Source organism: Equus quagga, chromosome 9 (genome assembly GCF_021613505.1).
Source record: "Equus quagga isolate Etosha38 chromosome 9, UCLA_HA_Equagga_1.0, whole genome shotgun sequence".
NCBI lineage: Eukaryota > Metazoa > Chordata > Mammalia > Perissodactyla > Equidae > Equus > Equus quagga.
Window position 1 is genome coordinate 25,260,881 of NC_060275.1, and position 18,927 is coordinate 25,279,807.

The 18,927-nt window shown below is 40.8% G+C and overlaps 1 protein-coding gene across 3 annotated transcripts; it reads right to left on the bottom strand.

The window, feature by feature from the left end:
* Positions 1–2,168: 2,168 nt before the first annotated feature.
* On the bottom strand, positions 2,169–17,375 carry SKA1 (spindle and kinetochore associated complex subunit 1). 3 transcript variants are annotated; one of them, XM_046671932.1, is made up of 8 exons: positions 17,322–17,375; positions 16,515–16,613; positions 12,134–12,258; positions 10,470–10,567; positions 10,263–10,310; positions 7,467–7,604; positions 3,927–4,096; positions 2,169–3,105 (listed from the first exon to the last, which is right to left on the bottom strand). In XM_046671932.1, exons 2-8 carry the CDS (start codon positions 16,600–16,602, stop codon positions 2,957–2,959), a joined length of 816 nt encoding a protein of 271 aa, XP_046527888.1. In that variant the 5' UTR covers positions 16,603–16,613; positions 17,322–17,375; the 3' UTR covers positions 2,169–2,956. The 3 variants fall into 3 exon arrangements, with proteins under 3 accessions (XP_046527888.1, XP_046527887.1, XP_046527890.1); XM_046671931.1 differs by having other exon boundaries at positions 17,223–17,368; XM_046671934.1 differs by lacking the exon at positions 10,263–10,310 and having other exon boundaries at positions 17,223–17,368.
* Positions 17,376–18,927: the final 1,552 nt, after the last annotated feature.

Consider the following 18,927-nt stretch of genomic DNA (forward strand, 5'->3'; position numbering starts at 1 on the left):
GTCCAGGTTTCATGTTTTTGACACTAATATTTCACAGGCAGTACTCTTTACTTCATATTGTGTCACATTAGGAGGCATATAATGCCAGGATGTTCCACTACTGGAGATGCTAAGTTTGAGTAATGTTTACGCTATCTCTTGTATGATAAATTATGCAAAAACTTCGTGTCTTTAAACCACTGTACTCATTTATTTTTCACGATGTCCGCAAGTCCTGAATTCAGACAGCACAGCAAGGGCAGCTTGTCTTTGCTCCTCAGTGTGTGAGACCTCAGCAAGAACACTTGAAAGCTGGGGGCTAAAACCACTTGTTCACATGACTGGAAGTGCTGGCAATTAATGTGGTTTCTCCATGTAGCCTGGGGTTTCTCACAACATGGGGACAGGGTTCTAAAGGCAAGTATCCCCAGAGAAAGAGACCAGATGGAATTCATATTAATAGCTAGTTTGGAAAAAATGCAGTGGCATTTCCTCCCCATTCTATTGGCTGAAGCAGTTCCAAAGATATGCCCAGAATCAACGGAGGGGAACAAAGATCCTTGTCTCTTGATGGAAGTGTTGACATCACATTCAAGGAGCATATGGGATGGGATACGGTATCCTCCCATCCATCCATCTTTGGGAAATACAAACTGCCACAAGTAGTAACAGCCGGATCTCTTTATTTAAGGTTACATTTCCCCCTTTGTAACTAACACGTAAGATAAACACACAAGAAGACGCACGTCTAGACATACAAACTGGATGAGGCCAAAGGAATCCGAGGGGCTATCTGTACAGTTAGGAAACGGAAAAGGGGCAGAGCATCCTGAGGAGAGGTTCAAAAAAGGACAGAGGCGCTATCTACCATGATCGCTTGAAACTACTTGTGTTAACCTGGCAAAATGTATCATCTACAAATAACCAACTTTTCCAAAGAACAGAATCCATAAAGGAACAGATTAAAGATTTTATCATAAAAATTGGTATCAATATAGAACTCTGAGAGGGGTTCTGGCTCTCTACTGCCAACCCCTCTCTTATCCAGGGCCCAGGGGCTGGTAGGACTAGGTGGTAAACCGGGCCTCAGGCTCTGCGGCATGCAGCTGGGGACAGCCAGCTGGAATGTGTTCCGCTGCAGGCCATGGGACTGCCATGGAGAGCTGTGGCATGAGGCTCCGTGCCTGAAGTTCTGGAGAGGACCGTGCCACAGGGATCCATGGCCTGGAGAGGAAGGGCACTTCAAGGCTGCAAGCTAGGGAAGCTGCTGCAAGAGAAGATGGAGAGCAAAGAAAGAGCAAGCAATGGATCTGAGGGAGGAGACCCAAGACCACAAAATTCTTTCAAAATTAGATTTTTTAAAATGTTATTTTCAAAAATAAATAAGTAGAACAAGCCTGTCATTTTGCTTAAAAATCGATGTCTTTATTATTCTTTGAGGCACATGATTTTACCAACTGTATGTCTAAATCAATGTACAAATTGACTACATGTTAACAATTAAAATAGAGACTAATGGCTCACCTCAGTATCCATCCCACAAGAAACAAACTTACTGACAGTTGTTCTGCATGAGTTTCAGGAAGAAATATTTTAAACAGAGAAAACGTTTTTTATAGGGAAAAGTGATTCCTAGAGAAAACTCAAGCAAGACTTACAGTAAAAGATAATGCCATTACTTTTATTTAAAGTGAGACATGAAAAATTAAGCATACCTGCATTTAAATTACGGAGAAAGGATAACAATAAATACGCAGTGCCCCTAACGTACTCCGTGGTCATCACAGGAACTGTTCTTTCTCTGCTACAAGGATCAGCCCACCAAGCAGATGGCACGGACTGTGCGGGTTAACTTTACGTGTCAGCTTGACTGGCCACGGGGTGCCCAGATTAAACACTGTTTCTGGGTGTGTCTGTGAGAGTGCTTCCGAATGAGCTAGCATTTGAATCAGGGGGCTCAGTAGAGTAGACTGCCCTCCCCAATGTGGGTGGGCATCATCAAATCCATGGAGGACCTGAACACAACAAAAGGTGGAGGAAGGAGCCATTTGCTTTTTTTTTTTCCTGTCACACAGCCTGAGCTGCAACACCTCATCTCATCTTCGCCGGCCTGGCCTGCCCCAGTTCTCAGGCCTTCAGACTCAGATTGAATGGTACCACCAGTTTTCCTGGGTCTCCAGCTTGCAGACAGCAGACTGGGGGACTTCTCAGCCTCCATAATCGCATGAGCCAATTCCTCATAATAAATCTCATAATATATATAATATATATCCTATTGGTTCTGTTTCTCTAGAGAACGTTAACCAAAACACAGATAGATCAGACAGTCTCCCCAAGTGTGAAAGAGAAATACGACCAAATTCTTACTATTCAACCACCCATGTTCCGTGACCACTATCAACCTGCTTACACCTGTTATTTTATCATCTTTTTCATCTCAATACAATTGCAATTTAATTACTGGTTGAAGTGTACAGGTTGGTTTATACTGAATGCATTTCAGGTAAGTGGTTTGCTAACGACATATGGGAAAGCAGAATAACCACATGGGTGGGCTTCCTCCCAATCCAACTTTTGCCTGTAGCCTGAAATGCCATTGATGGAGTTTAGACACTAATGACCTTTAATAACAAAGAGCCTAGGTAACCCTGACCTTATCTTCTTGATCTTTTTCTCCATTATTGCATCTGCACCCATCTTATGAGGGTCTGCAGCATCGTCACTAAACAGAAAAACTAGACATGAATATTTATTATTCCATTACATGCCTAGCACACAGGCTCATACGGTAGGTAGTTAAATATTTGCTGAAAGGAAGTGAATTTTAAAATATATATGCTTTGTCTTAAAAAAATTTCATTTTACAAAAGAAGAAAATGAAAAAGCTAAAGAAATTATATAAAAAGAAATTACATACAAGGAAACTACAGGAATAGCCTCTATACCCTGCTGTTGGCTGGCTCAAGCTCACAGGGCCTCAGGTTATAACGTATCGGGTAAGGCCTCCCCCTCGGACCTCTGAGAGCCTCCGGCAGTGTCGTAAAATATTCAGGATCACGTGAAACCTCTTGTCAACTTTCAAAGCTGTGAACTCCTTTATGTCAGCTTCCACTATAAAATAATGACCTGAAAAGAAAGACATTAGTGCTAATGTTTATAAGGACAACTTTCAAGATGCGTCTTTAATGCATTACATTGTGACTATGAATGCTATAATCATTTTTACTATCATTATCCAACCGAAGTGAGAACGGGTGTTCTTGCTAAAATAATTATCCTTTCAACTGAAGTTGCATAATGTTGAGAAACATAGCCCTGCTTACTACATCACTAGCTATCTGCTGGTACCTTCTAAACAGTTCACTTTTCAAGAGGCAATATGACACACTGGTTAAGAAAATGACACCACAGCAGCTCCATCACTTCACTGGCTGACTTTGGGCAGGCAGCTTACGCTCTCTTTGCCTAGTCTGCACAATGGGGATAACAATAGTACACAGCTCATAAGGATGCTGTGAGGACTAAGGCTCTCAGTACCCTATCTGGCACATAGTAAGTACTATATAAGCTTGACCAACTGTTATCATTACTGCCCAAATTCTCAAAACACTGGGTACAGTTCCATAACAGACTCTAAGGCAATGTTTCTCAGCCTCGGCACTACAGACATTTGGAGCTAGATAATTCCTTTTTGTGGGAGTTGTCTTGTGCATTGGGCACTTTAGCAGCATCCCTGGTCTCTACCCACTAGATGCCGGCAGCACCCTCAACCTCAGTTGTAACAACCAAAAACGTCTGCAGAGATGGCCAAATGTTCCCTGGTGGGAAAACCACCCCTTGAGAAATCTCTCTCTAGATTTAGAATTTTCTAGAATTAGCTTTGTTTCTTACGATTTAACTACACTCTAAACAGTTGACATGTACACATACATATGCCATCATTTTACCTTTGGTATCCTTCGTTTCTTCATCAATAAATCTGTGATAGAGATTTCTGGTCACAGAATTCATAGACTTTTTTGGTTGATATAGGATCTTATATTTACTAACTACTGCCTTATTGATTTCTTTAATAACATCATTAATTTGACAATAGGTTAAGCGGGATTTCATGTACCTGTAAATAAGCATACGATTAATTTTTTTAAAAGAATCATTATATAAAATTATTTTCTTTGAAAAATGTTTACATATGATGACTTTATACAGTAGTAAAGCTATTAATACTCTTCATTAAAAAATTTTTATATCAACTTCCATATAAACCAGACATATCTGAAGGGCTGAAAAATTAAATAGAGACCACAACATATCAGTGCTTTCCTCGCTAGTTATAGCTAGATGCATTAATCTCAGTTCTCCACAGACAGAATTAATATTACAATTTAAAATAAGCTTTCAAATTCTGATTCAGACTGATTAATTGCAAGGCAGAAGTTTATTTAAACATTTTTAAATGTTTGTGAGCAAGGGAAAGAACATTTTAAATATTAATAAATTATATAACTCATATCACTCTAGTTTTCTATAAAAACTTACCTGTTCAAAGAGAGACAGAAGGAAAAAAAGAGAAGAAGGAGAGCTTCCGAACGAGAAGGGCTGAAGTCGCGCTGCAAGGCTGCACAGCAGAGGAGGACCAACGGGTCACCATGCCCTTTTTTACTCCCTAGCTCAATTCCCTGCCAGCACCGTCTCTTTTCACTCTAAATCCCACTCTTTCACTCCGGATCTCCCCCTTGCTTGTCCTCTCCCAGCCACCATGGAGTCTTACAACAAAAAACAGGAGACTCTCGATTTTGAGTGGTCTGCACACACCCCAACAAAACCTAATGATCTGCCTCAATTTTTCCCTTCAACAATTGTGGATTCAGTACGTTAAACCCCATCCTTTGCTTCTATTTTTCTAATCACAACTTCTTTAACATAAAATAATATATACATATGTTTAAAGGAAAATGTTCATATTGACCAAAACCCACTCATTTTCATTATTTGCTTCTTTTCTCAATTCATTTTTGCCCATCTGTTTTCTCTACCCACAATTTCCAAACTGTTGACACCACAGCTCTCCACAGCGCCATTCCTTTAAATCCTCTGAACCACCACCTTAACTTCCTCAATACCCATCCCCCACCTCTGCCCAGCTTTTCCACTTTAATTCCACCTTCAGTATTATATTTTTCAAAATAAATAAATAAAAGCTCCATGCTTGGAATACCTTCTTCTTTATCCCAACCTTCTAACTTCTCTCATTCATTAAATTACCCCTTAGTTTAAAAATGAATACTCTGCCACAACTATTCTAATTTCCTTCCTATAACTCTTCATGGAAGCATTTTCTAAAGACTCTTCTCCTCTAAGGTTCCTCACAGACATGTGCTCTTCCCTGTAGCTCAGCCAATGGGCAACAATAACAATGACAATTTAAAAAACTGAACAGCATCAAACAGAATTTTCATGAAGATAAAGCTGACAATAAAGGAAATGACTGAGTGACAAAAAAAAAGATTAAAGAGAAACGTCTGCCTTGTTACTAGTCTCAGAACTGTGAAACAACCAGGTATTCTTTAAGTGGCTAATAAGCATATGAAAAGACGCTGAACATCATATATTATTAGGAAACTGAAAATTAAAACAAGATACCATTATATGCCTAGTAGAATAGCTAAAATAGAAAAATCTGACAAAACTAAATGCAGGTGAGGAGGTGAAGCAACCAGAACTCTCATTCACTGCTGGGGGGAACGCAAACTGGTGCAGCCCCTTCGGAAGACAGTTTGGCAGTTTCTTACAAAGCTAAACACAGACTTACTATTTGATCCAGCAATCACTCTCCCAGGCTTTTACCCAAATAAGTTGAAAATTATGTCCATACAAAAACCTACGCAGAATGTTTACAGCAGCCTTAATCCTAATTGCTCAAAACTGAAAGCAACCAAGATGTCCTTTAACAGGTGAATGGATAAACAAACCGCGGCACATCCAGACCATAGACTATTGGTCAGCAATAAAAAGAAATGAGCTATCAAGCCACAGAGAGACATGAGAAGAATCTTAAATGCATATTACTAAGTGAAAGAATCCAGTCTGAAAAGACTACATAGTGTATGACTCCAACTGTATGACATTCTGGAAAAGACAAACTAGAGAGACAGTAAAAAGATTAGTCATCACCTGGGGCTCGGGGCAGAGAGGAAGAGGTGAAGCACAGGGCACTTCAGAGCAGTGAAACTATTCTGTATGATACTGTAATGGCGGACACATGACATTATGCATTTGTCAAAATCCACAGAATGTACAGAAAAGAGTGAACCCTACTGAAAATTGTGGACTTTAGTTAATAATGCATCTATATTGGTTTATTGGTTCTAACAAATGCTCCACACTAATGCAAGATGTTAATAGAGGAGACTGTCTCCAGGTATGAGAACACCCTGGACTATCTGTCAACTTTTATGTAAACCTAAAACTGTTCAAACAAATTAAGTTTATTAATTATAAAACAAACAGGGGCCGGCCCTGTGCCCGAGTGGTTAAGTTCACATGCTCCACTTCAGCAGCCCAGGGTTTCTCTGATTTGGATCCTGAGCGCAGACCTAGCACTGCTCATCAGGCCACGTTGAGGCAGCATCCCACATAGCACAACCAGAAGGACCTACAACTAGAATACACAACTATGTACTGGGGGGCTTTGGGGAGAAGAAGAAGAAGAAGAAAAAAGAAGACTGGCAACAGATGTTAGCTAAGGTGCCAATCTAGGGGAACAAAAAACAAACAACAGGGGCCAGCCTGGTAGTGTAGTGGTTAAGTTCATGCACTCTGCTTCAGCAGCCCGGCATTCGCAGGTTTGGATCCTGGATGAGGACCCAGCACCGCTTGTCAAGCCACACTGTGGCAGCATCCCACATAAAATAGAGGAAGATTGGCATAGATGTTAGCTCAGGGACAACCTTCCTCACAAAAACAACAAAAACTGAGATGGACAACTCTCAAGAAAGTAAAATAATCATGCCCCTTGCCCTAAGGATTCTCCTTCTAGGTCTGTATCTTAAGGAAATAAGGAATTACAAAACAGACTCGTCTACAAGAAATTTCACTGTACCATCATTTGTAACAATGAAATCAACCCAAATATTTAATAAAGCGATGCTTAAATAACTTATAGGGTAGCCACATGATGAAATATTATACAAGTATTAAAATCCAAGTTTATATTAATGGTTAACGATGGGAAAATGCTCATGATAAAAAGCAAGTAAACTGTATTTACAGTATAACTACATTGTTGTAATAACAATCAGGAATACCTGTTATGTGAAACTAAATAAATCTGAAAGGAAATACTCATATCTGAGAGGGGAATTACAGATGAGTTATTTTCTGATAACACTTTCTAACAACATGTAATGAGAAATGTAACAATATAAAGCTGAGAAGTTAGGCAAAGCCCTGGCATTACGAAAATGTAAAAACATGGAAATACTTACGCAGGAATGCCATTAAACTCATCAGAAGTTATAAATAGCATTTCTTTAATAGTTCTTTGTTCTTTTGGGGGCTTCTTTGTGGGTGCAGGTTCCTTGACTTTGACTGGTTCTTCAGGGTCAACATCTGCTACGTTAACACTACAGAACAGAGGTACAGATGTACAGGTAATCATCAGAATTCTGCAGCATACTAGAAAGTTTTCCCAACTGAAAATAATAAGTATCAAACACACTCATCTCGATATAACAATTTTTTAGGCAGCATTTTTTTCTATCCCTAATCCTATTGTTCATGAAGATCTCATTAGTGAAGAGAGTGCTGAAAAATTAAGTCCTCAAATCTTCAGTATAATTGTATTTACACACCGCAAACACGATGCATCTAGCACACATGCTAAACATCTTTATCAGTTATTCCACTGCCTCCTCAAAGTCAATGTGTATAAAGTTGAACTTCACCTCTAAACAGCTTGCTGACTTCCCTATTTCTGGACATGAAAACATCAATCATCTTACACTTCTATTTTTCTAATTTATCCCATTGGTTGCTAATATCAGTCCCTGCCTGTTGCAGATTCATTTTAGTTGCCAGCAATGAGCATGGGTTACCCTTGGATTCAGTCCTGCCTAATTTTTGGAGAAAATGAAAAATATAGCTCCTACCTCACTAGCAAATGGAGTCTAGAAATAGGCTGTGGCTTCTAGGTTGTTTAACTGCCAAGGAAGGAACAGACCCGTTGCCAGCAGCAAGTCAAGCCATATTAGCTTGACTGCTCCAAAAAAGAAATGGGATACAGGAAAGAGTAGATCCAACCCAGGAGCAAGCAAAGGGAAGCCCAAGAAAGGCAGGAAGTGAGATCCCAAGATGACAGCTGAGCACCAGACAAGGAGAGCAACCAGGCCTGGTGGAGGTGGTGTGACTGAGGAGACCGCATGACTGAGGAGACGGCCATGTTGTGGGTTAAGATAAAGATGCCCAATGCTATGGCACCATCATCCTTACATGAATCCTAACATAAGAATCCACGGTGAGCCTGGCTGGTACTTGCTTGTCTTGACCATATACTAAGGAAGCTCCTCATATCTCCTTCATGCCCTGCTGTGTGTGTCAGCTGAAAATACCCATTTCAACCTAGAGGAAGGTTCTGCTTTGACCTAGCCCTGAAAGCTAGGCCCTAGTGAGTTTAGAAGAATAAAATTCTGCCTATTTTCCAGGCCATTTTCCTGCTGGATGTCCAACGTTCAGGCCACACTATAACCCTGGTGGATATCCGATGAAGACCTGCTCCTAGCATCCATTCATGACCTTGCCCATTAATTTTCTCTTTTTATAGGGAAGTTCCAAGGTACTCGACCATGTCGGGGACTCTGCTGAGCTTATCTTCTTCTGGAGACCTTGAACTGTCAGCAGTAATACGGCTCTCTTCCTACTCAGCAAGGTTCATGCCTTCCTCTCAGTTCTTCAAATTTAAATAGCACATTGTTTATGAAAACACCTATGTAAAAGTGTGATTATCATAAGTGCCAGGATTATTCTCTCTTTGATAGCGGGAGAGTCTGCAACACAAGTGTTGTAAGGTATTGGTAATATCCTATTTCTTGTTCTGACTGGTAGATACACTGATGTTTGTTTTATTACTCTTCTTTAATTTGCACTTAATAATACTTTAATCACTTTTCTGTATATATGATACATTTAAAAAATTTCTTAAAAAAGTTAAGTTATCCATGGAATGTTTTTACATACTTGGAGGCCCTTTTTAGAAATATAATTTCGGCAGAAGACGGGAGAGATAGGAGTGGAGGAATGCTGGAAAGACAAAACACAGAAGCTCCCAAATCATAAAGGCAAAAGCTGATGGAAGATCTCATTCAGAGCCAGGTAATGAGAACAGAAGGGAGGCCAGGGACACACAACAGCCCACAGAGGCAGACGGAAGGCTGAGGGCTACGAGGGGGTGAGCCAGGTGGAAGATGCTGAGTTCCTGTCCACGTGATGGGAGGATGGGAACAGCAGGCATGGCTGGTTACAAGGAACCAGCGAGTTCAGTCTTAGACATGCAGAGCTGGAGGAGAGAACAGTTCATTCATCAGATTCCAGCAAGTTGGACATGTGAGAGCATGAACAGTGGTGCTGGCTACGCGTGAGTTAAACAGAGCTTGAGGAGATACCTGTAACTTAAAGAAGGGCAGGGAAAAAGGAGGCAGCCAAGTCAGATGAGGGATGACAACTAAGAAGGCACAGTCAGGTGCAGAAAATAACTTCAAAAACAAAAGATGGACAGCAAATAAAATCTGAAAAGAAAAATCTCGGCCGAGGAGCGATGTTTGACCTCTTTGTGACCTTCAAGCAATCCATTTCGTAAGTGTGGCAGTAATAACAGCCAAAAGCCAGATTTCAAGGACTCTGGGAAAAAGGGGAGGCACAAACATATATTGGCAGTGAACGGAGATAGGACAGTAGCTTGAGAGGGAAAGCAGAACTAAGTTTCATTCCTTTGGCTTCTTTTAAGATGAGAAGCTCATTAAGATTATTTCTACCCTAAGGCAGTGGTTCTCAAGGGTCAGGGGAGGTTTTGGCCCCCAGAGGACATAAGGCATTGTCACAACTGGGTGGGGCTGGGGTGGGATGCTACTGATATCTAGCTGGTGGAGATCAAGGATGCTACTAAAGATCCCATTCTCACAGCAGAGAATTATCTGGCCTAAAATGTCAATAGAGCAGAGGTTGACAAACTCTGCTTTAAGGAAAAGAAATGAGAAAAAGTGGCCAAAGAGAGCCTGGAAGAGACTCACCCTTGGGAAAGAGGTGACATTTTCTTCAGAGACAGCAGGATAAGAAAACTGGTGAAGACAGGGAGATATTATTTCTAGAGTAAGTGACAAAAAAACTAGATAATTACTAACAAAACTGCAAGTACACGAAAAAGCAAAAAGACTTAAGGTGTTTGTTTTAATAGGTTTACTAATCCAGATAGCAAGAATAATTATACGTAGACTTACAAGTTCTTGGTTACTGTTACTTGAGGCAAATGGGGAGGAATGTTTTCTTTGAGATGTTCCACATCTTTATAATCTTCTTCGAGAGATTCATAGAGTTCCTAAAATTTAAAAAATGCTCACAAATAAGCATCTTTCTCGCCTGTGTTTTAAGATGTTATAAAGAGCATGAAAGGCTGTGAACCACAATCACAACGATTGTGTGTTCAGAACACAAAAGGGATGGAAAAGCACTGAATGCAGCAATATTATAAAAAGAGCTCTTCGGTTTCTAGAGCTGTTTTTAGAAGGCACTACATTATCTTTCTCTACTGGGTTTTCCCAGAGAACAATTGCTAGAATCACATTACAACAGGAAAAACTGGCATTGAATTCTTTCTATTTTAGCTCTTTCTTTAGTATTTTACTTCAACTTGGGATGCAACTGAAAAACATATGAAAGATTTACGTTCATCATCCTGGTAAATTGCTTTTGTTGACTTAGCAAACCTTCCCCAGTGTTATCTGCACACAGCGCCAGAGTGAAAATGCCTGCAAGCACGAGATGCTGCTTGGAGTGATTTCCATTGCTGACATGCACATATTCCAGCTTAATGAAAATTTCTACTTGGTCATAACTGCTTGTGTTAACTTCCACTAGAACTTGAGACTATGAAGTCATACAAATTTAATAAGGAAAATATTTGGCACCTTTGGATTCCTGTTATCTGATTCTCAATCACAACGTGAAGAAAAATTCCAAATAGCCTTCCATTCTGAGTTGAATACTCTCTAGGCCAACACCTAACGCTGGAAATTCTTGGGCAGATTAGAACTGAAATCAATATCGATTTCTATTTTGAATTTATATGACATCTTTCTTTTGAAGAGCTGAATGATGCTCATAGACAATAATTTCATTTCAACTACTAGTAAGATAGGCATAATCATGCTCATTCCTATAGCTGAAAAATCTTTCAGACCATAGGGATTACCAGGCTGAAAGGGACCGTAGAGGCCACCTTGTTCAATCTCACTGAACACATCAGCGGCTCTAACAGCATGAGATAATTATGGCATGGATCGAGCATTTTTCCAAAAGAAAGTACACAAGCACTTTAATTAGTTAAAGTCAACTAGAAGGCTTATTTAGAACAAAGCATGCATGTGAATGAGGCTCAAGTCTTACTTTACTTGAAAACGCAAATAATGCATTTTATAGAAATACAGAAATTCAGAATAGAAGAGACCTAAGGAATAGTTCAGTATGACCCATTATTAACCAAATGAGGACCCTGAGACCCCAACAGGTAAAATGGCTTTCTCAGGGTGGCAGAGGCTGCTAAGGGCAGCCAGGGTGAGAATCCACATCTCCTCACCCCAGGGCAGGTGTCCCTTTCACACTACTCTCCCAGGATATCATTTGTTTAAATTAAACCTACCAAGAATTATCTAGGAAATCCTCCTTTTTAGTAAAGTTGAATTCCATTGGCTACCAGCATGAAGAAAGAAATACCTCTCATGCTCTGGAGTCCTTTTACTGGGAAAATAAAATGCAAATGGCACCCTATACCATTAATAATAATTCACAAAGCTAAGAACATTATAAATCCTTAAGAATTCCCTGGTGATTAGGGAGTTTGTACTTACTGCCTTTTAATTTTGTTTCTTCCCAAGAATAACATTACCTTGAGTGAACTGTTGGTTTGTTCTTGAAACTGAATTTCCAATTCCAATTTATTTAGAAGTTCATTTACCACAATGATCTCATCTCCTATTTTATTTAATATGGTCTTCAAGGTAGGTTCTTGGCCTATTAATAAACAAAGACAAAATGGGAACAAAGCGTATAGAAAAGCAGTAACACACAAGTACCCAATTGAACTCTTGGAACACACAACTTTACCAAGGGAGAGCCTGGAGGGTGGAGAAAGGACTGCTGATTCAGCCCCTAGGACCTGTCTCCATGGATAATCTTAAGACCTCATTTCCAAGCAGCATGGAAGACAAGGAAGGGAGAGGTAAATACAAAGTATCCCCTGAGTGTTTTGTTTCTGGCAAATTCCTTCACTGTAATAAAACACCTAGAAATGTTATATAAAATAAACACCCATGTACACGCATAGCTGAGCTTTCATGAGAATAAGGTAAATCCCCAAGGGCCCCAATGTGAAGAGAGAACCATAGAGCAGGCGGTATGTTGATAATGGGCAAAAGAGAAAGAGCTTGGGACTTCAAAGCACAGGGTGTTGGAAGTGAGAATCCCAAATGAGGCCAGGACCTCTCTTCACCGGATGTATCTTCAGTGAAAACGCAACCTGAAAAATTCCAATCACTGGCCAGGGAGGTGAGATTATGTTTTAGATTAGCCCTCAAGTGTGTGTGGGAGGTGGGGGAGAGCTCCCCTTCAGAATCTCTAATAGAGGTTTAGGATTCATAGATACGCTGTCCACACTATTCTGAATCCCCAAGCAGAGAGAATAACATAAAAACTCACAGGCTGGTGATGACCCCAAGGTGCCTGGCAGAAACAAAACCAGATGTTTATAAAGTAGCATGCTGTCTTACTCCCAACCCCACCTCCTAGCCCCTCTGTCTAGCTTCATGGATTTGAGGATGGGAAAACCAGAGTACTCTCCTCTCTAGAAATAAAAGAAGTAGTAAAAAAAACTTTTTTAAAGGGCAGATCTAAAGCACAAAAGACTATCCTGATAATCAAATCTTTCCTTCTTCACCTCCAGCAACTAAACAATGAAATACACATAAGTAAAAGCACAATTTGACCTTTATCTCTAGATTATGGAGGCAGTAGAGTGAAACGGCTAGAAGCCCCAGGCCTGAAGTCAGAGAAACCAGTACCTACCTCAGGTTACTGTGAAGATAAGTGAAAAAGTACATAAGCTGGCTTTAGCACTGTGTCTGGAACCTAGCAAAGCATCAGTAAAGGCTGACTGCTATTCAGCATCATAACGAGAAGTAGTGTATTATTCTATCTAACAGAGCAATGCTAATTGTATTTGACACTAGGCTCATAACAACTAAAACACATTAATAAGTAAATGAGAGTATCGATGTGTCTACTGAGATTAATTTCAGATGGTCAGACAACTACAGGCATACCTCGGAGATATTGCAGGCTCGGTTCCAGACCACAGCAATAAAGCGAGTCACAAACTTTTCTGTTTCCCAGTGCATATAAAAGTCATGTTTACACTATACTGTAGTCAATTAAGTGTGCAATAGCATTATGTCTAAAAAAATGTACATATCTTAATTAAAAGATACTTTATTGCTAAAAAATGCTAACCACCATCTGAGTCTTCAGCGAGTAGTAATCTTTTTGCTGGTGGACGGTCTTGTAAAAAATGCAGTATCTGGGAAGTGCAATAAAGCAAAATGCAATAAAATGAGGTATGCCTGTAATTGGATCTCATTCCTGTGCACTGCTATCTCAATCTTTAGTCACCTAATTTTAGGGTCTTGTTTACTGATCTGTAGTAATATAATCAATCGAGCAAATTCACGACCTTTTATACTAGTGATCTAGTAAATCACAGCAAAGTGGCAAACAAATTACTGGACTTTATTAAATAGGTATGGAACCAAACAAATGACTCTCTCCACACACAAATGACAGTCACCCAGTGTGCAGTAATCTAATAGGTCGGCTTCAGCCAGGCCTCATGCTTCCTCATGCTTTGGTGAAGTCATTTAAACTTAAGGTTTGATAGTTGTCTAGATTTCCAAATTATATCTTTTTATCCAACAGTAATCATGCCCTCAGAAACAGAATCTAAACAAGGATAATTATTTGTAAAGGAAAAAACTCAGTTTTCCACCTCCTATGTAGGGAAAAACCCAGTTCTTCCCACTATGTCTTACTTCCCTGTGTGTCCTTTACCTTCCAGAGAACACTTCACTTTTGACACTTCTGGTCACAAAATTGGGGGGGGGGCCTCACAACAAGCAATTCTCTGTGACACCAGTGGGTGTCCTACAATTCAACTCAATTCTGACTCTATCTACCGAGAGATAGCATCAGATCCCACAGGTTAAGGACTTAGTCCCACAAGACCGTCCACCCACCCCTTTCAGATGCCCATCGCCAAGTCCAGGTTGCTACCTGTGCTTATGACCAACTGGCTATAAATCAGAGGTTCCCACAACTCCCTCCTCAGGTTCAATTACTTTGCTAGAACAGCTCAGAGAACTCGGGAAAACAGTTGACTTATTTCAAAGGAACATGATACAGGATACAGATGAACATCCACTGGAAGAGAAGCACAGGGCAAGGGATGTGGGAAGGGGCAGAGAGCTACCCTGCCCTCTCTGAGGGTACCACTCTCCCAGCACCTCCAGCTGTTCCCCAACCCGGAAGCTCTCCAAGAACCTCATACTTTTGGGGTTTTAGGAGGCTTCATGATGAAGTCATGATCTATCACTAACTCTATTTTTAGACCTTCTCCCTTACCAAGAGAATACGAGATGGGGCTGAAAATTCCAAGCTTCTAATCATGGTTTGGTCTTTCTGGTGACCAGCTCTCATCCAGGGGCCATCCAGAAGCCCACTCAGAGTTGCCTCTTTAGAACAAAAAACACTCCTATTACCCAGGAAATTATAAGGGTTTCAGGAGCCCTGTGTCAGGAACTGAGGTCAAAGACCAGATATTAGAACAAAAGATACTCCCACTGTTCTTATCACTTAGGAAACTACAAGAGTTTTAGGAGCTCTGTGTCAGGAACTGGGGGCAGACACCAATATATATATTTCTTATTGTAAACCACTGCATCATATCATTAAAAATCTAGGGGCCAGCCCTGCAGCCTAGTAGTTAAGTTTAGCACACTCTGCTTTTGTGGCCCAGGTTCAGTTCCTGGGGCACAGACCTACATCACTCGTTGGCAGCCATGCTCTGGCAGTGACCCACATACAAAATAGAGGAAGACTGGCACAGATGTCAGCTCAAAGTGAATCTTCCTCAGCAAAAAAAAAAAAAAAACTAAACTAAATGTCCTTTTTAGATTTTTCAATAAAAGTGGCATAGAAATACAAAGAGTACTAGACTGGGAATCAGGACACAGAAACTGGTCTCAACCACTACTCATGAGCTGGGGGACCTGGGCAAGTCACCTGACTCCTGAGAGTCTCAGTTTCCTCCAGTGTGACATGAGGGGGCTGGAGAAGATGAACCCACAGTTCCTTCGGCTTTAACTTTCTAGAGCGTACGTGAGCCATAGACTGTAAGATGGATGAGGCTCCTTTATTAGAGGTTCTCAACAAGGGATGCAGAATATCAGAGTCCCTAGGAGGACATGCATAGTTCAAACGGGCATTCCAACATTATAATTTCATGTTTGAAAAAATTTTTTAAATTATCAATTCATAATACAAACTACAGTAAAAGTTCAACACGATCTTCCCAGCAGATGGAGTTCTGCCTATCAATAAATCTTAAACTCTCCTAGATAGGGCTGGGGAACAGCACATCATTTTTATTAACATTTTTCCAGACTTGACAAGGATCACTTACTTCTTTGCACTTCCATTGCATCATTCTCTCAGTGCTTCAAAATATTTTGGAAGATGGTTACAACCTCCAAGTTTCTGGATGATTAAAAAACTGATTTCATTTTCAATTAGTTGTTTCCCAGTGATACATAGTGATAACCTTCCTCCAAAGCGGGCTGTAAGATGGGTTATGAGCTCCTAGCTCCCTGGGTTTTTTCCACTTTTGTTTTTATTCCTTATCTTTCAGTATCTCCATTTAGCTATAGAACCACAAATGCCACATAACCTTCACATCTTACTAATATGTTTTGTGCATCTCAGAAAAATGTAAGTAAATAAATCTAATTAATATCCAGGCCATTGTTCAATGTAACTTACATTTTAGTATTCTCCGCAATATTCAAAATATGGATGCTGGCAAGCTTTAAACGTCACTATTCAAAACTTAAAGTTACCTTTCTAAGATACATTCATTTAACTAGGCATAAGATATTCAAAGTGGAACAATACCCAAAATGCATTGTGTAGGTACAAAGTCAGTGAAATTTGTCTTTACTTACCACAGTTTCTTAATGACAGAGTTTTTTTAATATGGCCAATCTTTTCATTAATATGAGAGCATAACTGTTCCAGATCTGAGGAGGCCATCCTTTAAGGCTCTGAGGAAAAAAAATATATAAACATGTTTATTAAAATTTTTTTTAAAAACACAAATTTCTGTTCACTTTCAAAATCCAATAGTAAATATCCAGTAAATCACACCTCCTTGAAAGGTAAGTACAAAAACTCAAGAGTAATTTCTTTCAATTCTACAAAATTCACTTTCCAACCAACGTCCAGTACTGACCTGTCTTAGAACCTTCTATAATCAATGCATTCCAAACCAAGGTACAAAGGATAAACCTGCATCATTTCCCTAAGGATTAGGGGGACAAATCCACTGTTTATATATAAAGACAACATTGGTATTTTCTTTAAAAGTCCAAAATACACAAGAATTTTAAGGAAAAATACAGTAAGTTCCAAGAAACGGGTCCAGGTAAGCATTTCTCCTATGCTGGGGGCGGGGGGGATTAGGGCTTTACTCTTTGAGGTCGGTAAGGAGGCGGAGGGAGGGGGAAGGAAGGAGTCAGTTACATCTACCCCGAGGGTAGGTGAGGTCTAAAGCAGCTAAAGCTGGTCTAAATGTGGGGGAGGTCCAGCCGACCCAGCGCAGGAACGTCAAGCCCCGCTCCTCCGCCCCGCCCGCGCGACCCTGCATATCCTACCTCGCCCAAGCAATGCCTTCCGCCTACTTCCGAGGGGGGGATCCCCACATCAGACTGCAACCTCTTGCGGGTCTGGGAGCAAAAGAGCCCATTCGATACCTGGCTGCCAGCCGCGGAGACCCCCGTCTCGGCCGGAAGCCCGTGATCGCGAGACGTGACTCCGGGAACGAAATTCAAACTGCCCGCCGGGACCCGGCGCCGCGCAGGCGCACATCGACGCTCCCGGAACGCCGGCTCAGCGGCTACACGCGTTTCCGAGTAGTCCAGGACCACAGCTGGCCGGGGCCTGAGGCGGGGCCGGGGGCGTGGCCGGACGGGGAAAAGGCGGGGCTGGGTCGGCTTTGGCGCGAAATGCTGCAGGGCTGGTGCCCCTCCCACTCCGGGGGTCACGGGTGATCTCAGCCGCCTAATGCTGACCGCGGCCCAGTCCGAGGCCGAGCGGTCCAGGGATCAAACGGCGAGCTAGAACAGTGGGTCTCCAAATTCGCTGCATGTTAGAATTAACAGGGCCAGCTTTCACAAATTCCAGTGCCTAGGCAGTACCCCAAGTCAATGAAATCAGACAGTCTGGAAGTGAGATCCAAGCCTTAATATTTTTTATAACACTACAGATAATTCCAAAAAGAAGCCAAGTTTGTGAGCCAGAAGACAGGGACCCTGTCTTCGTGGGGTCTACAGCTTCTGTAAGGGCTAGTGAAATTTAAAACAAGAAAAAGGTGTAATTCTCTCTGTTGAAAAAAAGGGGAAAGCATTCCAGGGCTGGTGTGGCAGCTCTACAGTCATCAAGTGTCAAAGTTCTTTCCATCTTTGGGCGCTACCCTTCAAATTATCATGCGTGCTGGCCTTGAGATTGCCTATGATACAAGATGACTGACAGTTGCTGTCCTCAGGTTCCTGTCCAGGCAGCAGAAAAGAGTGAAGAGTAACAGGCTTACCTGCCAGTTAAGCCAGCTACTTTAAAGAGTTTCTCTGGAAGCCACACGCAGTGGCGTCTATCTGCTTTTCACGCACACCTGCAAGGGAGACTGGAAAAAAAAATCATTAAAAAATAACCTGATCTGGATAGTTACATTGCATCCTCAACAATACAGGGATTCTGTTTGTAAGGCAGAACAAAAGCATAGATTCTGGGTAGGCCACTAGTAGTCTTGGCCAATTCTACTTGTTACTTTGATTATGGAAAATTTCAAACATGTAAAGTTAGAAAAGTATAATGAACCTCATGCTCAACTCATCACCCAGCTTCCACCATTATTAACTTATTGCAAGTCTTGTTTCATCTATACCGCCTTGCCTCCCATCCCTTGCTTACTGGAATATTTTGAAGCAAATCTCAAACATTGTATTTTTTATCCAAAAATATTTCCATATTTATCTCCCAACAATAGAAACGTTTTAAACATTACCATGTTAGTATTATCACATATTTTAACAATTATTCCTGAATAACAAACATCCAGTCAATGTTCAGTTTCCCCTGATTATATATAAAGTATTTATTTAAAAAACATTGGTTTGTTTGAATTAGAATCCAAACAAGATTTAAACATTGTTATTTGGTTGATACATTTTTTTAAGTCTTTTAATCTTGACACACCTACTTATTTAGAGCTAAATTCCTTTAGCAGGAACAAAACCTTTCATTGTAGGACTAGATGTGAGGCTTAAACTGTCAATACTCTAGGAAAAATAACACAGTAACAGA

Excerpts from the sequence above, each read along its gene's own strand:
- SKA1 (XM_046671932.1), bottom strand. The coding sequence starts at position 16,602 with ATGGCCTCCTCAGATCTGGAACAGTTATGCTCTCATATTAATGAAAAG. Across the intron at positions 10,568-12,133 it reads AAACCAACAGTTCACTCAAG|GAACTCTATGAATCTCTCGA; the intron begins GTAATGTTATTC and ends TTTAAATTTTAG. Across the intron at positions 7,605-10,262 it reads ATGTCACCTCTTTCCCAAGG|TGTTAACGTAGCAGATGTTG; the intron begins GTGAGTCTCTTC and ends TCTGTTCTGTAG.